The sequence below is a fragment of the Aptenodytes patagonicus genome, chromosome 4 (genome assembly GCF_965638725.1).
Source record: "Aptenodytes patagonicus chromosome 4, bAptPat1.pri.cur, whole genome shotgun sequence".
NCBI lineage: Eukaryota > Metazoa > Chordata > Aves > Sphenisciformes > Spheniscidae > Aptenodytes > Aptenodytes patagonicus.
Window position 1 is genome coordinate 66,761,488 of NC_134952.1, and position 27,939 is coordinate 66,789,426.

Below are 27,939 nucleotides of genomic sequence, written 5' to 3' on the forward strand. Positions count from 1 at the left end.
CCTGCAATTTATTAAGTGTGTAAAAACCCCTCTGCGGGGCCTCCTTCCGCTTTTACCGAGGTGAGCGGCGAGCTGGCCTGAAATACCTGGCGCCGGTCCCTGCACCGCTACCACAGAGGCGCCCCCGGGCTTCCAGCCTCACGGCGCGGCTCGGCGCTTCAAGCCTTGGGCGGGGGGGCGGAGGCACACGCCCGGCGCGCGGCCCCACCGGCCGCGTCCCTCTCTGAGGCCACGGGGAGGGAGGGAGGCAGGCCCCGGCCGCCGCTCCCGCTGGGAGGCAGGGCGACTACATCTCCCTCCGTACCCCGGGCTTTCCGGGCCGGCGCCGGAGGGCGGGGAAGGGGCGGAGGCGGCGGCGCCCCGCCCCAGGCGGCGGCGGCGGCGGGCTGATGGCGGGCCGCGGGGGCTGCCGGCGCGGGCGGGAGCAGCTGGAGCTAGAGCGGCTGGGCGAGGCGGCGCGGGCCGGCTCCTGCCCGCCGTCGCCGCCGCTCTCCGCCTGCTCGCGGCAGGCCTGGAGCCGGGACAACCCGGGCTTCGAGCCTGAGGAGGAGGCGGCGGCGGCGGCGGCGGCGGCAGGGCCGGTGCTAGAGATGGACGTGGAGTGGGGCAGCCCCGCGGCCGGCGCTTCGTCGTCGTTGGGCAGCGGCGCGGCGGGTCAGGGCGGCGGCGGCGGCGGGCGGCGGCAGCGGCGGCTCCCCGCGGGGCGCGGAGGGGCGGAGGTGCCGAGCCGCCACCAGGTGCCGCCCGACGGCGCGGCACCCCACCGAGCGGCCTGGGCCAAGCGCCTGGCGCGGCGACTGCGAGGTGAGAGCCTCTGCCCCCTCCCCTCCAGCCCCCTGGCCTGGCCCCTCCTGCCGGAGCTGGGCTCCGAGTCTCTCTCGGCTCGTATAGCTTGGCTGCCTTTTCCTGCAGACTGTCGCCGAGAAGAACGTTTATGAGTTGTTTGCAGTCCCTTTTGCCTCTTCTTCCACCCGCCCCTTTGCTACCTGTCCTCTTTTTCCTCTACCCGTGTTCTTTTCCCATCTCCCGTCTGTCCATCTGTGCTTGCCCCGTCTGTCCCCACCTCTTAGTGCACGTCCATATTCCTATCTCTGTCCTGGTTATGCCCCCCAGCACACACAAACGCACGCACACCTCTCTCCTTCCTTTCCTCTGGAGCATAGAGCTCTCTGCCCCCCAGGTCTTAGTCCTGGCTGCTTTCAATGTAAGAGACTCTCCTGAGTAGTTTTTGGATACATGAGGCTTTTCTGACCCAACACCAGGTCTTCGGAGAGTTGGAGCAGAATACTTGTCTTTCAGCATCCTCTGTCCTATAAAAGAGGTGGTTAGGATGGCATTTGTGCTTAGAGTGGGGTTGTTAAGAGGGTGTCTTATTCATTTTTGCTCTTCTGCAATATTGTGCAGTGCCTTGGAGCTGCCCTTGATTGTTCAGAGCTGCCTGTTGATGCACAGCTGGTGACCGGGGACATAGTCTGAAGCATAAACAGGAGTGCATTAAATGAGCATTTGGAGTGTCGTTCTAAGCTTACTGCATTGACTCTGTGCTGAGCTGGCCCTGTACAGGGTTGATTTGACACAGCAGAGAAAATGGTGGATGGGGATTTGGGGGATTCTTTGGATTCAAGGTTGTGGGTGCACATGTGAGAAACCCGCCTTCCTTTTCAGAGAAGCTTAAAATGCCAGCATCAAATTGTGAGGATTCTAAACATAGGATTTGTTTAAGTGTCAGACAAAATATTTATAGTTATAAAGCTATATAGTTATAAATATTTAGAAAATATTAGAAATATTTCTAATATTTAGATAATATTAGAAAATATTCTTCTTTTAGAAGAAATCTAGCGGTGGACTTGGCAGTGCTAGGTTAACGGTTGGACTCAATGATCTTAAGGGTCTTTTCCAACCTAAATGATTCTATGATTCTAAAATGTGAATTTGCTGAAGTGATAGATAGCACTGTTACTGGCTGGCACAGCATCAGCAGAGGTGTCAAAACGAACTTGATTTTAAGCAGGAACTTGTAAATTAGGCTATTGTATGTCCTGTATGTCTTCACTTTGATTTTCATGTGCATTCAGAAATCATTTGCTATAATGATTTCCCTGACTTCAGCTGTCTTGCACCAAAATAAATCCCTCTTGATCATTGCAGTGTTTTACTTGGATGCAAGTCAGACTTGCAGAGATTATGGAATAGAGCCTGTTTTCTTTTCAGCAGATTTTATTGGGGGAGTGTTCAATGAGCTAAGTCACTTCATAACAAGAGACCAGAACGGCCAGGAAAAAATATTAATGATAATTATGTGTTATGCATGAACTGGCACTACTCTGTTTGGAGTCTTCAATGGTGTGTTTAGTTTAGTCTGTCACTGAGATACGTAAATGCCTAGGAAAGGAGCTGCTTCACGTGGAGAAAGTGAAGTCCTTTTATAAAAATTCTTATCTAAGTAGACTGTTCAGATGCTCCCTTAGTACTAGCTGTTGCTGAGAAGGAACTTCTTATATATGCTTTTAACTGTGGTGAAAGATAGTGGTGTTTGAACATGAGGTGAGTGTGAGAGGGACTTCGTGATGACCTGGCATAAGTTGGTACTATTTCGTCTCCGTCATGGTTTCTGCAGTAATACTCAAAACAGATTATCCACACTAGGACTGAATTTGGTGCTGGTTTCTGAGCCATTTTGAACCTGAAGGCAGAGCTTAATAACATGTGATTTGTGTAAGGTCGGAGTATTCGCAGATGGAAAGAAAGTCCGTCAGACAGACTTTTTTTTTTTTCCTCTGCCCCCCACCCCCCTTGCCATGAGATACCATTCTAATGAAGGCTTAGTAAAATGCTTTGTTGAATCATATGTAGTTCACCTGTATCTACAGCTTAGGATTGGTTTTGGGGGGAGGAAGGTTGCTTATTTTTAGTATGCTTTTTTCCTCGCAGGTTTTTTGTTTTTAAGCCCATATATGTATTTTCACCTTGTTCAGCTGAGCAAGCAGCAGAACCAAGAGGAATTGGCTTTTGGTGAAGCTGCATGCTGTGCTGGGCAGAATGAGTGCAGCTGAGCCTTCAGCAGCATCAGCATCAGGCAGATGTTGCCAGGGAAGATGTTCTGGCCCTGCTCCGATAGATGTATCGCTTGCCTGTCCTGCTGCCTAAAAGCAATGTATGTTGGTCTAGAATAACCAGTTTGGGAGCTGATGCACGTCCGTAGCTTGAACTTTTTAATTTCTGCTTTCAAGCTGAAAGATGAGGACCACCTTTGATGCGGTAACATTATGCATCCTTTCGACTGGTGTGGTTCTCTTTACATTACTGGGTGTGAGCCTATTAATCAAGTATGTGCTGTGTGGAGAATGGTGCAAAGTTACACGTTCTTGCAATGCAAGAAAACAAAAAGAAATATTTTCAATAATGGCCATGGACCAAGTTGCCTCTTGCTGTTCGAGACAGTGTACACTGGTAGTATTCTATTTTTAGCTGTAAAATGAAAAGGCTTGGTTTCATGTTCTAGGAATGTTCAGAGTGGATTTATCCCTGTGGTTACTATCCACAGTTTCTGTTGATTTCTGACCTGCGTTCATTTTGTGTTTATAGGCAAGTGCAGCTAAAGTTACTGTAGTAGACAGATCCTTTTCTGGCTCTTTCATGAGAATGTTGCCATTAATTTATAGGCACAGTAAATGGCTAGGTGTGACTTTTGTGCTGTGGAGGTAGGTACTGCAGGGTGCTGTACTTGCCTGCCGCATAGGTAAGTAACCTTCTCTGAAGAATGTAATCGCTGCAGGCTACACAGCGAAAGGGCTGATTTCAAGCCTGAAATTAATATAGGGCACTTGAAGGATAACTGAGGTTTTAATACTGGAAAGAGCACTCAGTAGTTCTTTTGACATTTCATGGATAACCATGAGGATCTTTGAAGACTGGAAAATGGCATACTCAGTACTCAGTTTTATATCAAGACAACTAGAGGAAATTTAGCATAGATTTATTTAATGAAATTCCACTTCACTAGACAGAATTCAACAAGAGGGATTAATCCTTTGGATATTAAAAGTTGCCACTCATCAACTGAGGGATATTGAATGACAGCTTACACTTTTCTTACTGTCAGTTGTGAAATAAAAATACAGAGAGGATTTAAGGTAATGGGATTTTGGTAATTGCAACTATTGGGGAGACTGTAACAGGAGTTACTACGTGAATAGAAAGTCAACTACTTCAGACTATCTGTATTTTAGGTTCTTCTCTTTGTGGATTCTTTTCAGATTCTACCATGAGTCTCTGTGAAGTAGCTTTAGTCCCTCTAGTTTTGCAGATCTCTTCAGCAAACATCCCAGATGCTGAGGGGAGAGGAGGGGATGACTATTCAACTCTCTTAAAACTTTTGATGACTTTCTCCTTGATGGGTAAGAGCAAAGTCCATTTCCAGAGCCAGGCTGGAAAGGTAATCTGCCTCTCAGAGCTGTACTTGGTCACCCAGTGCTACTGTGTCCTCATGTGCATCAATATTAAGGAGTGTATGTGGGGTATTTCTTGAAAGATTTTCTTAGTTGTTGTTAAATGGAAGTATCAGATATCATTTCCAGTCACTCATTAATTGTTACGTTCATGAAGAATGCATCATGACATTTTTACTTGGTTGAACTAGTGCAGGCTCCGATTGTACCTTACTAAAGAATGTGAACTAAGGATTGTGAGACTGTGTTTTGTTGTTTTGGGACAAAGCATCTTTCCCTGAGGGTCACTTTCCTCTCCTTCCCCCAGCCCCATTCTTTCCCCAGCATCTGAATTTCTGTATGGGCAGGTTAGTTAGTGATATGTATCTTGGCTTGAGGGCATTCAGAACTTAAGACTTTCACATAAATCTAAATTACTTTACATGCATTCTGTACCTTATAAACTTGGCTTTATAATTATGTAGGTATATGTGTATATGTAAGTACATACGTATTATATATATTACATGTATACATGTTTATAACATTTTATATATGTGTAAACAGAAAGATTTTAATTTCCTGTGTTACCTAACAAGCTAGACTTTTTATTGTAAGATGAAATTTCATCTATTTTTTTATTTGCAAATGATCATTATTTTTTGACAGCTCTTCTGAGTTTGTATGCTCTTTGGGTAAGCCGTTTGGGCTATAGAATGAGTATGAGAGAATTGTTAGTTACAGATTTGTTTGATAAATGAAAGAGTACATAGATTCTGTCAAAAAGTTGATGAATAGCAAATTTGTATAAGGAATGAACTGGAAATGATTAATCGAGGCTAGAAACAAAACGTTTTTGGTGCTTGCAGTAGATGTCAACTTAAATCCAGCACTGCTTACCGCCACTATTCTTGATGTATCTAAACCAATATTCTAATAAGGCAAAAAGGGGAATAATATACATATCTTCCAAAAATGTGGCAACTAATGAAAGCTTCAAGCTAGCTGATGGGCAAATCCAGAGTTCATTTAACACGAAGATCATTGTATGATCTCTGGTACTGCTTTGGTTTTTTTTTCTTCACATGTAACTTTCTGTTCCTTGCTGACTCCTAACAACATTCTAATATGACAGAATTTGAGCTTGCAAGCTTTCTGCTCACCACATTTCTTATTGGTGAGTAATGTGCTGACAGCCAGGACTCAGTGCTCTTGCCAGCTTAGCTCACTGGCTGTTCCAGCCTTTTCTTCCTCTCTTCCGTAATGTTTTCCTGCCTTTATTATGAGGGTTGCTAGTGCAACGTAGTGCTGTGTTAGAGGCTGAATTTGTTGAGTTCTTTATTATTAGTGACTCTGTAAATGTTCTTGGTTTTGTGTTTCTGTCTTCAAGAATGACCTAATGGTGAGGATTTGGCATTCTGGGTAGTAAAGCTGCAGTCTTTATCTGTAACTTTTCAGACTTAGCCTTAAAGAACAGCTTTGAAAAAGCTATTGTTTTGGGGGCTGACACTAGTGAAGGTTATAAGTAACTAATTAAGGAGTGTGAACAGAGGTTAATGCTAAGACTATTAGTGCTTGCTGTGCCTATGCAAGAGAAGTTTCCTGGTTGACTTTGTGGTTAGGTCACAACTTAAAAATGTGATAGCTGAAAGGCTTCTAAAAACATCTTAACACATTTTTTTTTTCTGAATAAACCTTGTATTTGCAGGTAGAGGCAAGAGCTTCCTTATTCCCATCTCTTTGTTAGCAAATGAAGTTCTGCAGCAGGCAGATTAGGCCTTTGTCTGTCTTAGTCTTACAGCAGTGGTTGCAAAGCAACTGAACTCTTGCTTCATTGTCAGCTTTAGTGTTTTGGCTATCCCTTGTTGCTGTTCCATTTGACTTCAAATTACTGTGGTATGTTTGATGGATCCAAGATTTTTTCCTGGGGAGTTTGAGATTACTTCATTTCCATCTACTGGGAACATAAAGGATGTTTTAAAAGGTTGGCTGTTTAAAATACCTGAAAAGGAAAAGGCTGGAAGTTTGGTGCGCTTCTGTAAGAATTAATTTTTACTTTTATATGCTTTCTCTCCCATCATAAACTAAGGTCAAATCATCTTGCTTTATTTAGGCTTAAATGAAGAGAAGGTCCTTGAAGGTAGCAGTTCTCGTCTGAGCATCAGCAGCTGTTCCCAGCTTTTTTTCTGTCCTGTATTAGGCACAGGAGATCGGTATGGTGGTTACTAACAGATTTCTGTTCTCAGATGGTTGGTTGTTTTAGTGACTCCGTTTGAAAGATCCTTTTGCTTTTCTGTTACCCTTTTGGAAGGGATCACCGAAGTTCAATAACTTCTCTTACACTGTCTTCTTGAGTATGTCAAGTAAAATATGAAGCTAGTAACAGGCGGAAATAGTTCAGCTAATGCAGTTACCCAGTTTGACAGCTAGACGGCAGTTGCTCATTTAGGCTGCTACTAATGTTTCAATGATAACTGTTTGTTGTGCAGGGAAAGAAATCATGTAGAAATACTCACCAAGATCCCTGCTGTGTCTCTGTTGGACATGCCTCGCCTATATGGGAGAGGAAGGTTACAATTTGTTTTCTTTAAAAATATGTTTGACTGACATATCCTCCTTTCAGGTAGAAAGTTTATTAAGAGTACTAATAAAGATTTGATACTGAACATGCGTTTTCATTCATCTAACAATGCTTTTCGTATTTAAAAAAACCAACAACACTGCACTGCATTTCTTGAAGGATGGCTATCTGTTTGTGTCTTTGTATACTTGTATCTGTTTTCATACCATGTGGTTTTAAGTGACAGCACTTCTGGCAAGTCTTCAGCAGATTCTGTTTTAGTAACAGCTCAGCAGAACTCTATTATTATGGTATCTCATGAATAGCTAATACTGCCTTGGGCCCCGTTCAGCCAATGGAAGGGCAACCCAAAGACGTTGTTCTTGCTTGAACTTAGATCAATTTAAAATCCATAGAAGAACCTGCAGCAGGCATGACATAGGTTAAGCTTTCAAAACCACTTAACTTATTATGTCACTTGCGTATCTAGTATCAGATATCTGTCTATATCATTATATATGTTTTCCTTTTAAGGTCTATGGGGGACCAGACTCATGGAAGAAAGCAACACCAGCAGAGAACGATATCTGAAAAGTGTTTTACGGGAGTTGGTTACGTACATGGTTTTCCTTGTGGTCTTATGTGTCCGTAAGTACTGTTCAGCATTAATGCGTCCAGTTCTGTACTATCTGCTTGCTATCTGTGATTCCAGAATGAAGGTTGTTTCAGTGATGTGGGAGAAGAATTAACGGGCAGGTGCGTTAGCAGATATTTGGAATTAAATCTTTCTCTTGTTTCTGCGCTTGGATTGTTTCTTGAGATTGAAAATACTGCAACTTTCTGGGCCTTGACAAGTTTTGAACCTTTAAGCAGCATGATAATATACTTATTCTTTGTTTTTAGGGAGCATTTTTTTAATGTGGTACCACATTGCAGTGTAATGCTTCTGCTACGCATTTTGAAATCACTGAACAGAACTGTTGAATGTGAAGAGTAGGAGTTGGTCATCTAGGACAAAATATTAAATTAAATCACCGAGTTTCAAATTTATCACCAAGCTTATGTACAGATCATTCTAAGATTGAAAGTTCTTGATAGTAGCTGGAAAGGCAGAGATAATGCTAGCTACTTAGAAATATCTGATAATCTGTCTTTGCATGATGCTGGACGTTTTAAACGCATCTGCAGCCTTATATATACTCAAGTGTATATGGATCACAGCTGGAGACTTCCATGATTTAAGTGTGTCATTTTTTTTGTTGTCTATGATATCATATGAAGTATCGTAACACTACAAAACACAGAACAGAGTAACATTCAACCTACTCTTTTTTTTTTTTTTTAACTTGGCTTTTAAGTAGGTAACTGCTTTGAGGTAGGTGCTCTAGAATCAACGCTGAAGACAGTATTAGCAGATTCTACTAAATACAGACTTAGTACTGAAGTGAGGAGCTTGATGAATCTCTAACCTCATACACAACAATATTGCTGGACCCAAACAGACTTCAAGAAAGCAGCCTGAACTGAGTTTGCTGTTCTTTTCTCAGGGTGAAGAACCTTAGTGGTGCTGGAGCACAGATAGTACAGGATGTTTATCACAGGCCTCACACAGCACCATGAACAGTTGTGGCCAGTATAATGTAACGATTCTGAGAGCGGTCTTCTTTTCTGGCCTTGGGAACTTGAAGCCCTTATATAATTCTATTTCTAGGGTTTTTTTAAGTTAATAGTCAAAACAAGACTATATATTGGCATAAAGACTATATATTGGCATAAAAATTAGCAAGACAATGCAAAATAGAACTTACTATGGAGTTGTGAAATAGATGTTTTATTTCGTTACTAGGGAGAATAACAACAAAATCTGTATGCGTTAAGTTAGTATATCTTTGGAAAGCCGATACGTTTCAAGCCTCCAATTTTTAGTGTGGCAGTTCTGTTCTAAATGCCTGAAATGTCAGTGACACTTAAGTTGTCGTTTATGATCAGTTGTAATAGGACAAGGTGATGTTTTTATTTTTTGTGAGAGAGAATCTTGGAGTGGAAAAGAAAATGCAAAACTACATTGGTAGACTGGCTCTGAGAGCAAGTCTGCCTTGCTTGTCTGGAGTAGAATTACTAAAAAAATCCCCAAACCCCAAACTTTATACTGTTGACACAACTGTTTTGGTGGTGTACTGCAAGCATGGTTATATACTAAATACCATGTTTTCTTCCTTCCTGAGTCCTTTAAGAATGCTTAGTGCAGATTTATGGATAAAGTAGTGTAAGACTGCTTGTGGCTGGTATGCTGTACCACCAGGAGAGGTGTAGCCGTGAGGGACCTGAATTAAAATAAAGTGAAATTGGTTTCAGCAGGAAAAGTTTGACTGCAGGCTGTTCACAATTTGTTTTGCTATAGAAAAAGATTTTTGGTAATAGAATAAAGGAAAAGTATAGTGTGTTAAATATCTACAGATATTGCTAACTCATTAGTATTTTTTTAAGTACTATCCTTTTTAATTTTACACGTAAGCAATACCTATGGGACAGACTGGTCTGTGGCTTGGCATGCCCTAGGAGAGCGCTTTCCAGTGCAGGCTAAATGCTATGGGCGTTTCTTGTACTCTTGTATTTTTGAGAGTACGTATTTAGTGAGAATCCAGGTATTGCACAGTCATGTGATACATTCCATGTGCCGCCGCAGAAGTCTATTAAAAATAGTTCTTGTTCTCTGGTTGCTAAAGAAAACACATTTTCTTCCCTGTGATAAAATACTTTATAAAATTGTCAAAACTGATGGAGGCGGTTCAGTGTAGACTTAATCTTTCAGGCTTCTCTGAGTTTTAGCCATAAAATGGTTTAAGTATTTACAGGCAGTAACAGTATCAGTGCCAGAGACTGTTCTCTCAAGCCATCTTGGCTTTGTACGTCATTTTATAATTTATGGTCTGTGTTCCTCAGCCAAATGCTTGGCCCAGTGTGAGGAAAAGAAGTAACACACAGTCATTTATTTTCTGTGGGGAGATTCTCTCAAAAGCACTGCACGTCTTGGGTGGAGTTTCATTGTCTAACCATAGGTGGCTAATGTCATTCGCAGTGCCGAGCGATATCCTGGTTGACTGTCATTATCTGCTCAAGCAGGGCATAGTTCTCCTGAGGTCTTGTGCCATCCGTGCCAGCTCTCTATGGATGCCGTGGATAGCACAAGTCACCTAAAAAGGCACTAGCTGTCTCTCTTGAGGCTGCTGAATCATGCCTTTGTTTTTCTTGAAGTTAGCTTTTGTAGAAGCATTAATAATAGAATGAGGTGTGGGAAGGAGAACTGAGTATTTTAAACTGATTGATCAGTCTGTTCTTCATTGCTTTTTGTATTTTAATCACCATTGACAGACAAATGCTTCTTGGTGTGGATTTTGGTTTGTTCTGAAGCTTAAACCTTGCAGTGCAAAATCTATACAATACAACCTGATGTATTCAAAACAAAACAAGCAAAGTATTCTTTTTTTTTCTTTTTTTTCATTCTTTTTTTTTCTTCTTCTTTTTTTCTCTTCTCTTTCCCCCACCACTTTACCTCTCACTCCTTACCAAATCTTTTGCAGTGACTTATGGGACAGTGAGTTCCAGTATGTACTATTACACAAGGGTTATGTCGCATCTCTTCCTGGAAACACCTGTATCAAAAATGGAGAAAACTGATTTCAAAACTTTGTCCACAATGGATGACTTCTGGAAGGTAATCTAAAAACAATTTTTTATCTCTCCGTTGCTGTGATTTGCTTGTTCTGTAATGGCCTGTAAATTTAACCTGCAGGATCTTTTTTCTAATGCAGTGGGGGGTGTGCATGAAGGGTGTGCACAATGTCAAAGCTATGGAACAAAGTAGGCCTTTAATATGTAAAAGTTTAGAACCTAGGTAATGCTAGTGGGGCAGGGTGGGGCAAGGTTGTGGAATGTCTTTGGAGGACAGGTAACAGTAAGGCCTTATGTCAGAAAAATCATCAACTGCAATTCTAACACGTCCACGGAATGAAGATCTATAAAAACGGTGCTGGCAACATGCAAACTAAAATTGCCTTCCTCCCCAGTTCACAGAAGGCCCTTTGCTGGATGGTCTTTACTGGGAGATGTGGTACAACAACAAAACCATGGCAGAAAACAAAAGCTTCATTTATTATGAGAACCTGCTCCTAGGGGTGCCTCGCATTCGGCAGCTGAAAGTGAGAAATGGTTCGTGCTCAATACCTGAAGATTTAAAGGATGAAATCAAAGACTGTTATGATGTCTATTCTGTAGCTAATGAAGATACTGCTCCTTTTGGACTTCGAAATGGAACAGCGTATGTAGTATTCCTGTAGACACTTTTTTTTTTTTCTTTTTTCTGACCTGGGTTATGCTGAATTACACAATAAGTCTCTCGGCAGAGGCAACTCTGCATTTGCTGTATGTTCTGTCTGTAAAGCCAGGTAAATCCAGAGCAGCTGCCAGTTCTGCTCGTGGAGAAACCTTACCAAACTTGAGAGGACTGTGCTCTTGATCCACTTGAGTTTAGGTGCTGTCATTGTGCCATTGATAGCAGTTACGCATGGGAGACACGCTGTGGTCTGAGTGCAGCACTACAACTCATGAGCACCTGTTCCGTAATTCCAGATTGTATTACCGCAGTGGGTTTCACTGAATTGTCTTCCCTAGCTAAAAACGGGAATAGCACTGCCTCTCTTGGAAGACGATGTGCGAGTTGAACTGTAAAAGGTGTTGGAGGGGGAACATAACTATGTAAATGCCGATTTTTCTTTCTTTCCCTGAGGATAGAATTTCTGTGTGAGAGGATTGACGTGTTCTTTTTTTACAATTAATATACTTGTGACCCATCTTTCTATCTTAATTTTGTTGTGTTAGTCAAAGGAACTTTGTAAGCTCTTTCTCCAGGGTACAAGCATCAAAACTTTCTACAAGTACCTCTTAAATGAAAGCAGCTTTAAGTAACTGATACTTTTTTTTGGTCAGGTTTTGTTGGTATCTGTTTTGTTAACTGTAAGTTGAAAGTGGAAAGACTAACGTGCTCTGTTTCACTTACTTCTGAACTAGTTGGACATACACCAATGAGAAGGATTTGAATGGGAGCAGCCACTGGGGCTTGATTGCCACATACAGTGGGGCTGGTTATTACCAAGACCTCTCAAGGACCAGAGAAGTGACAGCTGTGCAGATTGCTAGCCTTAAGAAGAACCTGTGGCTGGACAGAGGGACCAGAGCAGCTTTCATTGATTTCTCCGTATACAATGCAAACATCAACCTATTCTGCGTTGTCAGGTGTGAACAGAACCATGACAGTGTTCAAACTGCACAGTGTAGGTTGTAGACTTGGGGTTTTCTTGTGATTGCTTTGTTTTGAGGATATGGGTAAGCGTATGTTGTGTATAAAGGAGACAGACAGCTGAAGTGGCATGCCTCCCTGTCAAAGAAGTGGGACTCCACACGGCGGCTGCACTCACCATCTGGAGGCAGTTCTGACTTTCCTGATGCCGCAACAGCTTGGGTGCGGTTTGCAGGTGACTTCTGTAGTGAGTTGGCTTATTAAAGTAAATAGTGGATATACAACATCAGTCTTTAGTTTAGACAGCATGAAACAGATGCAGATGAAGACAGGTCTTTTTGTCTCTGTTTTCTTACGCTTTGGGTTTTAGTCAAAATTGAGTGCCGTCAGGTTTACATCTTCTGTTCTGTGTAGTGTCTTCTCTGAATCATACGTGGGCTTTTGCCTGTTTCCCATTATTTAAATAATTATGTAAATAAAACCATGTATCTTTTAGTAGTGCTTTTCATCAATGCTGTGTAAATGGATTTTTTTTTTCTTTGCCTTTTTTTAAATGCAGGTTGTTAGTGGAGTTTCCAGCGACTGGAGGCCTTGTTACGTCTTGGCAGTTTCAGCCAGTGAGGCTGATTCACTACATCTCCACTTTTGATTTTTTCCTGGCAGCCTGTGAAATGGCATTTTGTCTTTTTGTTTTTTATTATATGGTGGAAGAGATCTTAGAAATTCACATTCATAGACTGCACTACTTCAGAAGTCTCTGGAATTGCCTTGATATCCTTATCATTGTGGTAAGTAATCTTTATAATAAGGCTAAAATTGCTTTCTGAAATACACTTTATGTGAGACGTTAATGACTCAGTAGTCCTATTGTGGGTTTAAGAGATAGGGCCATCATTAGGAAGGATACTTACAGACTATTGGGCTATTCAGTCTGAGTAAGACAATTTTCGTCTGTGTTGTAATGGTGTGTTTTGCAAACTTGCTTGTTCTGTCTTCGGTGGTTTCAACCTTCGCGTCCTGGTGAAAAGTTCAGAGTATTTGTCCAGTATGCTTTTTCACAGTTTTTGTCTATAAAGGCACAGCCATTATGGGAGGTAACAAACTCGCCCTCATTTCTCTTCTACATATCTGATACAGACTATTGCAGTGGCTTTCAAGTAAGAAAATCATCTGCTTTAAAGTAGTGATTTGCATTTGGAGGATTGGGACTGGGATTTGAATATGTTTGCAAAGAACCACAAAGAGATTTAATGTGGTATTAAAATACTCACCAGCTAATACCAAGTTGGAAGAAGTGTCTCAAAATTGTAGAGTGCTAGCAGCTGTCAGGGCTGCTTTCTTGGTTAAGTGGACAGTGTTGCACATCAGTAATCTTGGTGTAGCAGAAAATCAGAGCTTTGAATTTAAAGTTACATAGTATAATTCTCTCTGGACTTCTATCAAGCTGTGCTTACCGAAAGTATACAAAGGCAGTGGTGATGAAAAAGTTCCAGTCCCACGCCCGTTTTGTGTCTTCAGGCTCGGACGAGTCAAAGGTTTAAGTCTTGAAGTTAGTATCTGTAATCTAGAGAAATCAATACTTGCATCACAGTGCTTTGTAAATGAGGGACCATTTAGGTGGATGTTTACATGAACTGTGCGCTGTTTGTTATACTTAACAGCGGGGGTGGGGGGGAATAAGATGCTTTGCTGTTACAGTCAGTGAAGCGTATTCCAGTGTGAGTGTAAAATTCAGTTCACACAAAGGGTCAAATTCTATGTTTATACCTTGTCTGAGGGACATTGTTTAAATTTAGGATTATGTACTTTATGACTCTGTATACATGGTGAAGTGTTCACTTACACTAATAAAAAGCACATTTGCAGAGGTCAAAGCAAGAACCTTACCTGTATGGTAAAACTACAGCTTCTCTGCTGTTGCTTGTTCTGGGCAGTACTGGTCAGTCTATACTCCGGAGAAACTGTAGTACCTTTTTGGCTACTGCTGTCTCTCTGCTCTTTACTCTTTTTCACCTTTGTCTTTTTGAGTTGTCATCTTTCTTTCCTTGTATTTCCTTCTCTGTGACAGCTTCATTTTTCTGAGCCTGCTAGGCTTCACCATCATCTTGTTCTTCAGCTGTGGCAAGGAAAAGATTTCTAAATCTTCTTACTCCCAGGCTGTTTGTAGTCTAAGACTATAATGGTTTTGTTGTGAAATGCATTTCCTGATAGGATCCAAACTAGACTTTCTGGACATATCTCAAACAGCAGCCACTGGGCTGTTAAATTACTCCTGAGTGAAAGGTCGTGAAACCTAGCCTCCTCCAGCGCCTGCAACTGCCTGGCCCTAAGCACTGATGTGATCAGTGACCAGCGGGGTTGACCCTGAAGGACTGCAGGAAGCTTGGATCAGTGATTTTTTTTCTAGGCTCTGTGCAATTCCTCGCTGTTACTTTCCTGTTTAAAACTTTAGCTTTAGTAGTCCTGTAGTCAGGACACCTTGAAAACAATGTATTTGCTTTTACTTAAAACTCACATTATGGTAGCGCTACACATAACATGAAGTTCCTCATATCTTAACTTTATCTGACATATGTGGCTAAAACAAGTTGGTTTAAAACCCTTTCGTATGTTTCTTTTGTACTCAGCTCTCTGTGGTAGCTATAGGAATTAGCATCTATAGGACATCAACTGTTGATATGCTCCTGAAGAAGCTGCTGGAAGATCAGAACTCGTTCCCCAATTTTGAACCTTTGGCATATTGGCAAATGCAATTCAACAACATTGCTGCAGTCACTGTGTTTTTTGTGTGGATTAAGGTAACTCCAAGACACACATCCTTATTCTAAAATTAGAATGTAAGCAGTATTCTGAGTTTCGCGTGATATATTATTTGAGTTTTAGTCGTGTTTCTTCTAAAATTGGTCATGTGAGAATGTCAGGTAGGGGTAACTTCTTACAGATTAAAAGCAAGGTTGTAAATTGCCACAGGTTTAGTCAGCACTTGTTTAAGTCTAGAAGATGTAGTCAGTGCTAGTGCTTTGTCACAGCAGACACGTAAAGAAATGTTTTTATTATTCCTGAATTGGTAAGTCAGTAATTCTTACTGGGTATTGCTTTCTCCTAGCCTGGTTTAACCGTGCCCATTTTATCTATTCAAAACTTCTGAATCTTTAGAAGGGTTGGTAAAGCTAGTCCAATTTATTTGAAAACTAGATATATTACTTTAGTTAAACTTAATTTCTCACTTTTACTGTCTCCTTTCTCATGATACTTCTTTTCATGTCCATACTCGTTTTCCTGTCCTCTGTATGAGTAAAATTGCACAGGAACATTTAGTTAATAAACTGTCTAATAGGGGAAAATGTAAGACCAATGATAAGAGAATTTCCACTCTGATACTCCAAACTGATACTTAGGTTTATCAAGCAAGTTAGCTAATCTCTTACTGTTTTATAAGACACAGTTGCATCTAATTTTTGCATCATGGTTTAAGAAATAAAGTAGCTTGTTATAAGAAATAATGGTAAACCGCAGAGTAACGGAATAATGCAGGTTGGAGGGGACCTCGGGAAATCTCTAGTCCAACCACCTGCTCAGAGCAAAGTCAGCTGTGAGATCTTCTTTTCTCATATTTTACTACTTCATAGCTAACATCTTCATTGAAGATAAATAAATAGGCTTTTGGAAGCATTTCGGCAACACTGCTCTGAAGCCAGGGTGCCAACTAGAGGAGTGAAAAAACAAACAAACAAAATCCCACACCCAAACAAGAAGTTGGCATTCTCACAGAATTTTCTTCACATTTTAAGCCTCGGTGTTTTTAGGAAGTCATGTATTTCTAAATGTAAATTAACTGACTTTGTCTCCAATCAAATTCAGTAAGACCTCTCATGCGTAAAAGTCTGGAGAGCGATTGTGTTAAGAAATTATTGTCTTCCTTGTCTTTACAGTTGTGTTGTTTGTTTTTTTTTCTTTTAACAGCTTTTCAAATTTGTTAACTTCAACAGAACAATGAGTCAGTTATCCACTACCATGTCTCGCTGCGTCAAAGATGTCATTGGCTTTGCTATTATGTTTTTTATTATTTTCTTAGCATATGCTCAGTTGGCCTATCTTGTCTTTGGCACTCAAATCGATGACTTCAGCACTTTCCAGGACTGCATGTAAGTACAAGAATAAAAAATGCAAAGAATTTCTCAGTACATTGGTAAATGGATTTGGTTGCCTCATCAGAGACCAAACAAATCCTATGACATCCAGCTAAACAGATAAGCTGCAGACATATCACTGTTGACGTAGCTCAGCAGCAAATGCATTTTTGATAACATTTTTAGTTCAAAAACTGTCTTTGCTCTGAGATTAAAAATATACTGTAGTTAGATCACTGAGCTAAAAATGGCAGGTTTTCCTTGGTGGAAGTGAAATGGTTTTTATAACAGTTGGTGACATTCCTGTCTGTCTTCAGCAGTTGAATGATTATATGCTTACTTATGTTTGTAATGCTTACCGAGATGTTGTATGCATAATAACGCTGTTTTCCTGATAGTATGTGTAGTTGGTTGACTCACAAATGGAGTCCATCTTAGACAGCCAACTAGTAAATTTGTAAGTGTCTGCTGGAATCCAGGACAGAGAGAGAGGATTTGATATAGGGTTGTTAATCAGTTTTTCCTTTATTGATTTGGTACAACATAACCTGATCCTAACTGAGGTAATTACCAGGTTGTTCAGTTATCAATTTCCCCCTGCCCCCTTACACTGGGGCAGTGTTGCAAAAAGTTTCTTGTAGAGAAGCAGAGGAACTTGAAATATGCTGATGGTGCTGTGCAGTGCCAAGCCTCTTCCAGCCTTGGCACTGTAGAGACAGCTTTTTAGAGGGAGAGAGTTGGGGTTGTATGTATGCAAGAGGCAGAAGGGATAGGAGAGGGACAGGAGCGGGTCTTAAAGCTTCACAATGGTAATCATTGATTTGCTCTGCTTCCTGTTGCCCCCGTTATTAGTTGTGACCGAAAGCCAGAAGTAACCATCCTAGTTTTGTTCTGTGTGTGTGGCATCTGACTGTGAGTTTGGTTTTGCCTAGATATGGGCTTGACGAATTGACTATTGCAGTGCCTGATAAAGTATTACAGTAGCACAGACCTCTCTGCTGCCCATCAGTCAGACTGTTAGGGTAAAATAGATTGAGAATTCTTGCACAGCTCCAAAAGTGTTTTTTTTCAACTCCTGGCTATGTTTTGTTTTTTAAGATTTACTCAGTTCCGCATCATTTTGGGAGACTTCAACTTCACAGAGGTTGAAGAAGCTAATCGAATTTTGGGACCAATTTATTTCACTACATTTGTGTTCTTTATGTTCTTCATTCTTTTGGTATGTACACCTTCGTTTATGCGGGATGGGTAGGTGGCCATTTTTGCATCTCTTGTTCTTTGAGTCTTACTGCTACTTAGGGATTTTTTTGATAATGGTGAGTGTGCAGTCCATGTAGGGGCCTGACTGTTACATGGCCGGTGACTACACTCTTCAATTTTTTTTCTTCATTTAAAATAGATTTGCATTGTATGTTTGTTGTCATTCCCATATAGTGCTCCACACTGTGGGGTTTTTTTAATTTATATCTTTTTATTATTATAAATATATTTTTATTTCTAAAACCTGAATAGTGCCTGGTTGGCATACACAGCAAGCCCATATCTTTTGGTGAAAAGTAGCTGTAATGTTCCATACAGGCTCTTAATTTATAAAGCACTCTAACGCGTGGCTGGCTATGTTTACAACAGCCTAGCTCATGCATGCAACACACAGCTTGTCTGCTAGAAGAGCCTAATTCATCAGCAGTGCAGCAGCTTTCAGATATGCAGGTTTGCCTGCAAAGGCCCTTTTCTATCCTCTTTTCCTTCTCCAGGGCAGAGTTGGGCCCTGTCTTTCTCACCTTCCCAATGCAGATTACCTGTACACTTTTTGACAAACAGTATTATAAGAAGCTCAACTTATCTGAGAGGCAGTATGTAGACACGATTGTCTGACAAATAAATTCAAACAGTGAGTATATTGTGAGCGAGTACTCATCTTTCGTATACTCTCTGTTAATACTAGTATTGAATCCATATTACAGTCTTACTAATAATTTGTATAACAAAAAGTGGAGGAAGGAGACCTCTCTTAGAAACCTAGGAGACCAAGTAAATGCTTTTTTTTATGTCGATATAAGTGAAGAGCCCCAGTATCTTCTAGCTGGATGTGGTTTTCAGTTAGTTTGGTACTAACATTAATATGTCGTAATTTTGTTTCTGATTATATCACCAGACGGAAGCTGTTATGTGAGCAAGAAATCCTCCGATTATTCCTCAAATTATGTGTCTTTTGGTGATTTGATAAGGTGGCAAGCATTAAAGCTTGCATTTTACTGACCTTAAAATGGTACAGCAGTCCTGTATCATCATAACTTTTAGAGTTATTTAATGACCCTTGTACTTAATGAGGCTTTTTATTATTCTTTGAGATGAGGAGAAATGGCATTCAGATATTATTTGTGGGAGAAGATTTCATCTTGGCTATTCACTAGTAAGGAAGTGGAGAATCTGAAGTGTTCAGTGAGATGGACCAGTAGTCAACTGGAAGATAACATATGGGTCACTCTGGCCGAAGAAGCACGTGAAGTGGGTTTCATATTTGGTTTGAAGCACCTCACAAAATGCAGAGGAGCAGAGGCTAGTGTCCAGCAAGGGAAAGAAATATTTTCCTAAGGGGTAGCAGAAGAGCACTGGAGTGGGAAAGTACAGCAGCTTATCCAAAATACTCGCTGTAATTTGTGTGCTTATTAATATCTGCACATCCTATCCTTTGGCTGGAGTGAAATGTTGCTGTAAGCTCCTTGAGACCAGTCTGAGACCTGGAAACTAAGTTAGGGAAGATGGGCAGAAAGCACCAACTCTTAATGTTGGGCAGCTGAAAGCAAAATAGACAGTAGTCAAGTTACCTCTTACTTCTCTGGTGTTGGGCAAGAATGCATAAAGATACAGCATTGGAAGATTGTTCTCCTAAAGCATTTTTTTAAGTCCATGAGGAAATAGAGGTTAACGCTACCTTTCTGCATGAGTGGCACATTGAACGTGCCAGTAAATGGAGTAATTCTTTTTGGACTTGAATGTCCAGCTTTCAATTCAGTCATGTTTACTCCATGTTCAGCAGGACCCTTTCAGTAATGACAGCATGGCTCAAGTACAGGGTTAGTGAGACCAATTTTTTTTCCTTTTGTCCGAAGAAGCAACCAAACTCTTTTCAGAGTTGGTGGCATACATGCCAAGTGTCTGATTTTAAGCTTTTTTGTTTTTATCTTTAATCTGAAATGCAAGCAGAGCTGCAACTAGATAAGAACCTTATGTTTGTGTTGGTTATTACGGGATGAACTTGATTCCTTAGGTATTTTTGTTGCTGCTGTGTTGCCTAGATTAATTCACAGTTGTTACCTGTGTAAGTTTGGCCTTGCAGGTAGAAGGCCAAATTTACACATATAACGTTAAACAGGAATGGTTTATTGCCGCTGCTGTGTGTAGGCATGAGCCCTCTCTGGAAAGTAATTCTCCAGTTATGTTAACAACCAGTAGTCTTGATTAAAAGTTGTTATACTGCAGTGTGTCATATTTCAATATCTCAAGCTTTTGATGTTAGTACTTTTTAAACAGCCCGCCATTTTCCCCTGGCCCTCTTTAAAAAATTCATGTATAGGTCTGCACATGAAGGTCGTAGGAGTAGTAGGGCTTAGACTTGCTGAAATTTTTAAATGGGCTTTTTTATTTTTCTCATGAACAGAACATGTTTTTGGCCATTATCAATGATACATACTCCGAAGTCAAATCAGATATGGCACAACAGAAGGCAGAAATGGAACTGTCTGACCTTATCAGAAAGGTAAAAGTAACATTTCCTCATTCCTCACATCTGAACTTACTTCATAAAATGCTGATAAACCGTACAAAGTAAAGCTGGCAGCAGCTGATGAAAATACACATCTCTTAGTTAAAATAAATTAATCTGAGCTGAGTGTAAATTAAATGAATGAAAACTTTCCATCACAACGTATTTTAGTCATCTGAGACTTTGCGTTGAATGATCAGCCTACTGAATATGACACAGGATTTGTCTGTCTAGGTACATAGAGAAATATTGAACTGATAAAGCTAAACTGCTATTTGGTTTGGTCACAGAATTCAGAATTACCTCGTTTCAGGCAATAAGATGAGGCAAGTCTTGGATAATGTGTTGGGAGCTCCCAGGGGCAGCTGCCAGTAAGGTTGTTGAATACAAAGTTAAGAGCTTGACCTGTATCCCAGTTTAGGAAAAACACGTGCACGTGCATGTGCTCTGGCACGGATGCAGTGCTGTATCGTGGTCAGAAATGTCTAAACACGTACTCAGCATGACCAGTAACTCAAGAGTTTGAAACTTGGAAACTGGTTATTAAAACAGAGCAGAGAAAAATGAAAAGTGCTACTTTGTTGGGATAAGGACTTTTTAAAAGTCATTCCTACGACTGAAGAATGAGAGATAGGCAAAATGACTGCAGAAAGTTGTACCTATTTTGTCAGCGTTATTTGAAACTGTCACTTAACTGTCGGTAACTGTCAAAGGTGTCTTACTGGGACAAAATACTCCTTTCCTACTGACCTGCAGTGCACATTGAATGATGGAAGCCTTACCTCTAACTGCGAAGGTATTTGTATGTTGCCCATGTAAACGCTGAAATAAAAGATGGATAAACTGGAGGAAAAGACAGATTTTTGCAGGGCTTTTGGAACAGACTGAATGATAGTGTACACTAGCTGATTTTTGTAATCAAAAAAGTTATAAGAAATCAAGTGTTAACATTTCATGACAAGTAAAACGTGAAATTTCACTTTTTCTTTTAGGGCTACAACAAAGCCATGATCAAACTTAAATTAAAGAAAACTACTGTTGATGACATTTCAGAAAGTCTGAGACAAGGTGGGGGAAAACTAAATTTTGATGAACTCCGGCAAGATCTAAAAGGGTAAGGAAGCTGTTACTTCTTATCTTGAATAGTATCCCCAGAGACATGTGATGTTAAGTGTTTGATGTGAATTGCTCTTGCTAAGAGTACTTTTCTTTTGGTTAGTGGATAACAAAGCAGGTGCTTTTCCTGTATCTGGTGGGAAGTTTATGTAAACAATCAGATGTGTACAGGTAAACAATCTTTGCATATGGGTCTGCAGGCATTGCACAAAGGAAAATTCAAACTGTGGCATGGAACTGCGGAAGAAGAGAGAAGAGGAGTGGGAAAAGAATGGTCAGTTTGAGGTGGAAGAGAAATCTTAACTAAGGAGGTCTGCTGAGCTCTGGTTCCTGGAGTCTGCACTATGGCTGGTGTTGCTGCAGTGGGGTGGCATCCCACACCGGAGGAAGGATTTGGCGCTCTGGGGCCCAACCTCCTTGAGTTGCTGTGTTATGGGAGAGAAAGGGTCTGAGGAAGCAGAGATCTGAGGCCTTAGGAGGAGGAAATGGTAATGTTTCTATCAGAGCCACTGCAGGAGTTTGTGAACAGGCAGGAGTCCAAGGAAAGGGAACAAATCAAGGAGGTATAAAAGGGATGGTTGTGAAGGAGCAGGGTGCAGTCTAGGGGAGATTTGTGCTATTAACTAATGAAACGTGAGGGCTGAGCTTTTTGTTATCAGTGTTGTGAATTTATAGGCAGCACTGGGATCAGTCGTGTCTTTGGCTTGGGGATGAAAGTATGTTTGGAGTGAAGTGTTTTTCTGATACTTGAAGTTTGTTCAGCATCTGAAAAATGGAAAGTAAGGGAACTGTTTTTACTGCCTTTTCAGGAAGGGGCACACAGATGCAGAGATTGAAGCAATATTTACCAAATATGACCAGGATGGGGACCAGGAATTGACAGAGCATGAACATCAGCAGATGAGAGATGACCTGGAAAAAGAGAGGGTGAGCTCAGCGTTACGAGTGGTATGCCACCAGTGCCATCTGCCAGTCTTCGTCGTGCTAGTCGCCGTGCTAGCTTGCTGCCCCAGAAGAATCCTCTTATTTCCCTTCACATTTGCTCTCATCCATGGCTGTCTGAGCATAACTGTAAAAAGGCAAGGGGGAGCTGATGGAGGGCAGGAGGTCTTTGACCTTGACACCCCCATCCCCCATGTACAGGTGGAAGTCTTTACATCTTTCCTGTCTGTGGCTTCTGTTTTCACAAAGGAGGATCTGGACCTGGATAGGAGCTCTCTGCCACGTCCCCTGAGCAGCCGCAGCTTCCCCCGGAGCTTGGACGACTCCGAGGAAGATGAGGATGAAGACAGCGGACACAGCTCCAGGAGGAGGGGCAGCAGCTCTAGTGGGGTTTCCTATGAAGAGTTCCAAGTGTAAGTTTATCCTTCTGAGGGGGACAAATCTGCGTGGTGTGTGTGGGTTTTTTGGTTTGTGGGGTTTTTTTCCTTGTGGGTTTTCCTCTTTCAGTTATATAGTAGTCTCCTATAACTCTGAATATTAATCAAATTATTCATAAAAGTAAATGTTATGTTTTTAAGGTGCCTAAGTCACTCCTTTTAGTAGTTTTCAAGTAATATCTGAACAGGAAGTACTTTAGAGAGGCTCATGGGAATCGGTTAGAAAACCAAAACCAAATCAAAACAAACAAACAGAAAAACCCAACAAAAAAAAACCCCTGTCCTTAAAACGTGGTCATTGAAAAGACAGAGGAAATGGTCATGCTACAAAAATGCCAGAAGACTTGTCTGGGTTTTTTAGTAGTAAAACCTTGAGGTTGTTTTAGGTTCAGTGAGAACTTCAGCTGTTGTTTTTAATAAGATAAAGTTACTTTTGAGTGTGTATTTTGCCTAAAATGATAGATCTCCATATTAATTAATTAATTATAGCAACACTAGCTGAATGAAGAATTTGAGTAACTAAAAACAATAAATTTTGATGAGGATGCCTTAAAAGAAGGGAAAACAGAGTGGAATATGTACTTTTTTCCCCATTTGCTTTACCCCTGTGTTACCTTCTTGCTCTTGTGTACCTTGTCCCTTCCTGGACATTAGGACTCATTTGTGGAAAGTCAGATGCGTGCTTGAATTAAAATGCTGTCTCATCCTTATCTGCTCTGTGTGTTGACGTGCTAGAACGATACTGACTTGGAAATGTCAGAGTCACTGAAGATAACACTTGTTGCCCTCAGACTCATGAGGCGGGTAGATCGCATGGAGCATTCTATTGGCAGTATTGTCTCCAAGATCGATGCAGTTATTGTGAAGCTTGAAGCGATGGAGAGAGCCAAACTAAAAAGGAGAGATGTGTTGGGAAGACTGTTAGATGGAGTGACAGAGGTAAGAAACCCACTCTCTCCTGTCTGGTCACAACCTGCACGGCTTGCTTACTGTTAGCACTTCTTCCTACTGCTTGGCTTGGGAGGGTTGAGCGGAGTGGTGGTAAAGACGAGGTGGGTGCTTTGGCAGTAGCCAAGTTATTTCAGTTTTGTGTTAGGAAAACATGAAATTTAAAACATGAAATGTTAAGGACATGATGCAAGTTTCAGATATGACAACCCATCTAATAGCAGGCCTGTGTCACACTGAGGCAACACAGCACCATTTAAACCCCTGAACTGGACAGCAGTGGTGTTTGGTAGTTGCTGAAGCAGCTCGTTCATCCCTTGGTGTCTGTTGGGATTAATACAAAGCTTTTTATGGACTAGTCTGTTAGAGTCTGGGGGATCCAGCCCAGCAGGCCCATGCAGCCTGCTCTTCTTCTCCCATGTTGCTTCTGGGATTGTGTGTGGCAGGTGGAAGCAGGTCACTTCTGTCACCAGGGTTATCTAGCTTCTGTTGCCTCCCCTCCCACCTTCTCTTTCTTGAGGGCCCTTTGGAAGTGGCCAGTGGGACAACTGTGTTATTTCTGTGGATGCTAAAACCCGTCAGCTTCCCGATGGGGCAAGAACAGCCAGAACAGGGCTGTTAAGCGGTGGGCGAGATGGACTGTCTTGGTGGGTTATGTAGGTAAGACTTCTAGCTGTCCTGTCACAGATACGGTGTTCCTGGCTGTTACTGTTGTTCCAGCCAATAATTCTGCTTCATTCTTGAGACGGGGCTTCCTTATGTGTCTGCTGTCCTCAGTATATTTTACATTTCTGGAGGTGGATTTAAATATTAGAAACTAATACAAATTGTGCTTTCATAAGTGAAGGTGACAACCTGGGCGTTATGTCACTGGAAAGAAAACAGTTTACTGCACTAGCTGTGTTTCTCCACTAGCCTATGGAAATACTTGAGTGGTATAAGAATTTCCCATGTTTGTATAGGGTTTTGCTTAGACTGCAGTTTGGAAGCTGTGCTTTCAGCTTGTGTCTTTTAATTGTTCAGGATGAAAGACTGGGTCGTGACAATGAAATCCACAGGGAACAAATGGAGCGACTTGTGCGAGAGGAGTTGGAGCGATGGGAATCAGATGATACGGCATCCCAAATGAGCCATCGGTTGGGAACACCACTTGGACTGAATGGCCAGCCTCGTTCAAGGAACTCTCGGCCATCTTCCTCCCAGTCGGATGGTATTGATGGGGGAGGAGGAAATGGGGGGAATAACATCCATGTGTAGGATTGACTTTGTAGGTGATTCTAAACATTTCAGGTCAGTATTAAGCCAGCAAATACACTACTCCACTGTTTCCCAGTATGAGGTGATCGTCCTGATCAGACCACTAAGGACAATTTTCACTGGTGGGCAAAAGTAAATATTCTCTTCATAAGGCATTTTCAGACCTATGTAAGCCATGTGTCACGTTCAAGTTACCGACAGTGAGACTGTCACCCTTGGAAACGAAAATGCAGGAGACAGAATGGAAACCAGGTGTGACAAAATCTACCTGGACAGAATTTTGGTTCCATACATGTATTTTGGGGAACACTTTCACGAGAGCAGAAAGCTTCAGACAAAATAATGTGCTGTGGCTAAAACACTCAAATGAAAGGCTATGAGTCTTCTGCTTTCTATTGGAAAATACGATTTTTAAATGCTTTTAAAAGCAATTTTTAAAAGAAGATGGCATCAGTTTATTGTCTCCTTCATTATAACGGCTGACACTTTTCAAAGAGATAAAACAGCACTTTTTTTTTTACTTTGAGTTTCTACCTATTTTTCTGAGTTATTCTTGGTGTACTAACATTTTCATTAACTTAAATTGTTCATTTTTTACTGTTTTTGAGAAATACTATGTTTCTTTAAACAGAAGAAAGTGCACTTAGTTTTTACAACTGTAAATCACATTATTCCATAATAGAAACTGTATGCATTACATGTTTTTGCATTTCATTAGCATTTCAAAAGTAATATTTGAGAACGGCCTCTTCACACCCAAATAACGTAATCATTTTCAACTTTGTTGCAAAGTGCCCATTTTTTAATGCTATGTTTTCATGATCTAAGTGTTCCTGGGATAAACATTCCACAGGTTCTTAGGTAAATATGGTTACTTTGCAGAAAATATATTATTTAAAAGCACACAAAATTGAAAAACACTAACTCTTCCTCGGGTGTGACAGGGAAGGGGCAGAGACGTTGCTGACAGTTGGGAAAATCGAATCTTGTGCTCTATCACATTCTAATTGCGTCTCGACTATGTAGTTTGTATTTACATTTAACAGAACTGCTTGTAAAATTATTAGGTATATTTCTACATATGCTTTTCTGCTGAGGTGCAACACGTGATTCCTGTGGAAAGGTGTTTGTAGTATAATCACTGATTTTTAGTATTTAATTTCCTCTGCTTTCCATGTCGTAGAAGCTTTGTTTTTGAAAGGAGATGCAACACTGAAATTACGTTGGCTTCCTATAGAAAGCATCGAGGCATAGTGTTTGTAGTTTTGCCTAGCAACGTGTTTCCGTATGTGGAATGCTGGGTTAGGAGGGAGGTTTTCAGTTGTGCTTTTTTCCTGAAGATGGCAGTTGTCTTGTATTTAAAGACTTAGAGTCGGTGTAAAGGAAAATGGAAAGCTACATAATCAAACACATCTTAGCTATTAGTAGGGTATATAGAGGAAACAATGCCTACTTAACAAAGTGTAAGTAGCATGTATATGTTAGGTTGGTGCTTTTTATTTCAAAAAGCAGTTATTGCCAGGGGTTAGCACCTCATTCTTGTGGTAGTACTGCTTAGGCAAAGCTTACATCTTGCATATGTTCTTACAACTGCATTGCCTGGATGTACAATGACTCAGAATGCCTTCCCTCTAACCAGAGAACTTGTTAAAACTAAATAGACTTCATGACTTTCCCTATTTTTAATTTTACGAGAAACCATATGCACAGAAACTTAATGTAAGGTGGAGCAGGAGGAAGTTCAATGTGGAGATCGGAATTTCTTAGTAGCTTTGGCTCGAGAACAGAATGACGTGGGAAAACAGGTTGTGATTCTTGTGAAGTATTTTTTCTTTCTGTGGGTTATTTTGTCCTGTACTAGGAAGAAATTCATACTCTTTCACAAGAGACGCCGTCAACTTCCCAAAACAGCGCACAGCACAGTGGTTAGGGCATTTGTGTGAAACGAGAGACACTCAGACTAAGCTCTGTCTTGCCTTGATTGAACGTTTTTGGACCTTAGAAACCTTCCTGAGGAAAGCTTTTCTGTGTTGAACTGGCACTTCTGACTTTAAACAAACAAACCAAAAAAATACTAGCTGTACACATGGCCAGCTGGTGCGCAAGGAAAATAGAAAATACAATACAAAGCCATTTAAATATACATAGCCTTGTCTTTACATTCATATCCAAAATGTGTAGTATGTTGGTGTGTGACATGATTTACAGCGTAAACTCTGAGGTATGCTAACTAATTACATGTGTGTAACATGGAATTGATGTTGGGTTTCTAGGGTCAAGGGTTCTAAGATAGTATTTAAATAATCATGTACTTAAAATCAATGACTTTGGTCAAATGACCCAATTTGAGTTGTCCAGCAATCAGCTGGAACTTTACTAAGAATACCTTGTGTTTAAGGTTTGTGCCTGTGGCCTGTAAAGCATGTGGCATGCTTGAGGTTTATGGCAGCAGGGACTGGGGTGTGTGCAGAAGTGATCTAGCAGTCATGTGTTGGTAAGGCAGGGCCTTCCTGGGGGGAAAGAAAGCAAAACTAAACCTATCAGTATGGTTTTAAATAGGTTTCCTGTAAAAATGTATCTTTCGAACTGTGTGACTGAATTTACATTTTATCTTTTATTTGTAGTATATGTTTATTATGAAAATGTTTGCATTCATAGCTATATTTGTTGAGGTATATTTCTGTAACGTGTCGTTACTTAATAACAAATTTCATCTTGAAGTGCAGTAAGTTTTCATGGGGTACCCGTGTGTGTTGACGATGGGCCTTGCAATAAGTGCATAGCCACTTGACCAATGTTACAAACATTTTATTACTTCATTTTTCAACTTTAGATTATAATATCATTTGTCACTTATTACAAAGGTAAGGTTTTTGCATAGTAATGTACAGTGTTTGGTCGTATTAGGAAGCTGTTAATTATGCAAGTCTTCTACAATGATCAAGAATGTATTGATCTGTAAAACTGAGCACTTTACTTCCTAATAAACGTTTTATATAATCTATAGAGCAAACATCGTGCCATACACTTGGTTTGTTTATAACGGAACATTAAGAA

The 27,939-nt window shown here is 40.8% G+C and overlaps 1 protein-coding gene across 1 annotated transcript; it reads left to right on the forward strand.

Moving 5' to 3' along the window:
- The first annotated feature begins 389 nt into the window (after window positions 1-389).
- Window positions 390-27,886, forward strand: PKD2 (polycystin 2, transient receptor potential cation channel). The gene is made up of 15 exons (XM_076337054.1): window positions 390-804; window positions 7,525-7,638; window positions 10,572-10,705; window positions 11,058-11,308; window positions 12,058-12,282; window positions 12,846-13,074; window positions 14,914-15,084; window positions 16,250-16,431; window positions 17,515-17,635; window positions 20,078-20,176; window positions 21,175-21,296; window positions 22,108-22,225; window positions 22,490-22,653; window positions 23,469-23,616; window positions 24,649-27,886. Exons 1-15 carry the CDS (start codon window positions 390-392, stop codon window positions 24,880-24,882), a joined length of 2,727 nt encoding a protein of 908 aa, XP_076193169.1. The 3' UTR covers window positions 24,883-27,886.
- The last annotated feature ends 53 nt before the right edge of the window (window positions 27,887-27,939 follow it).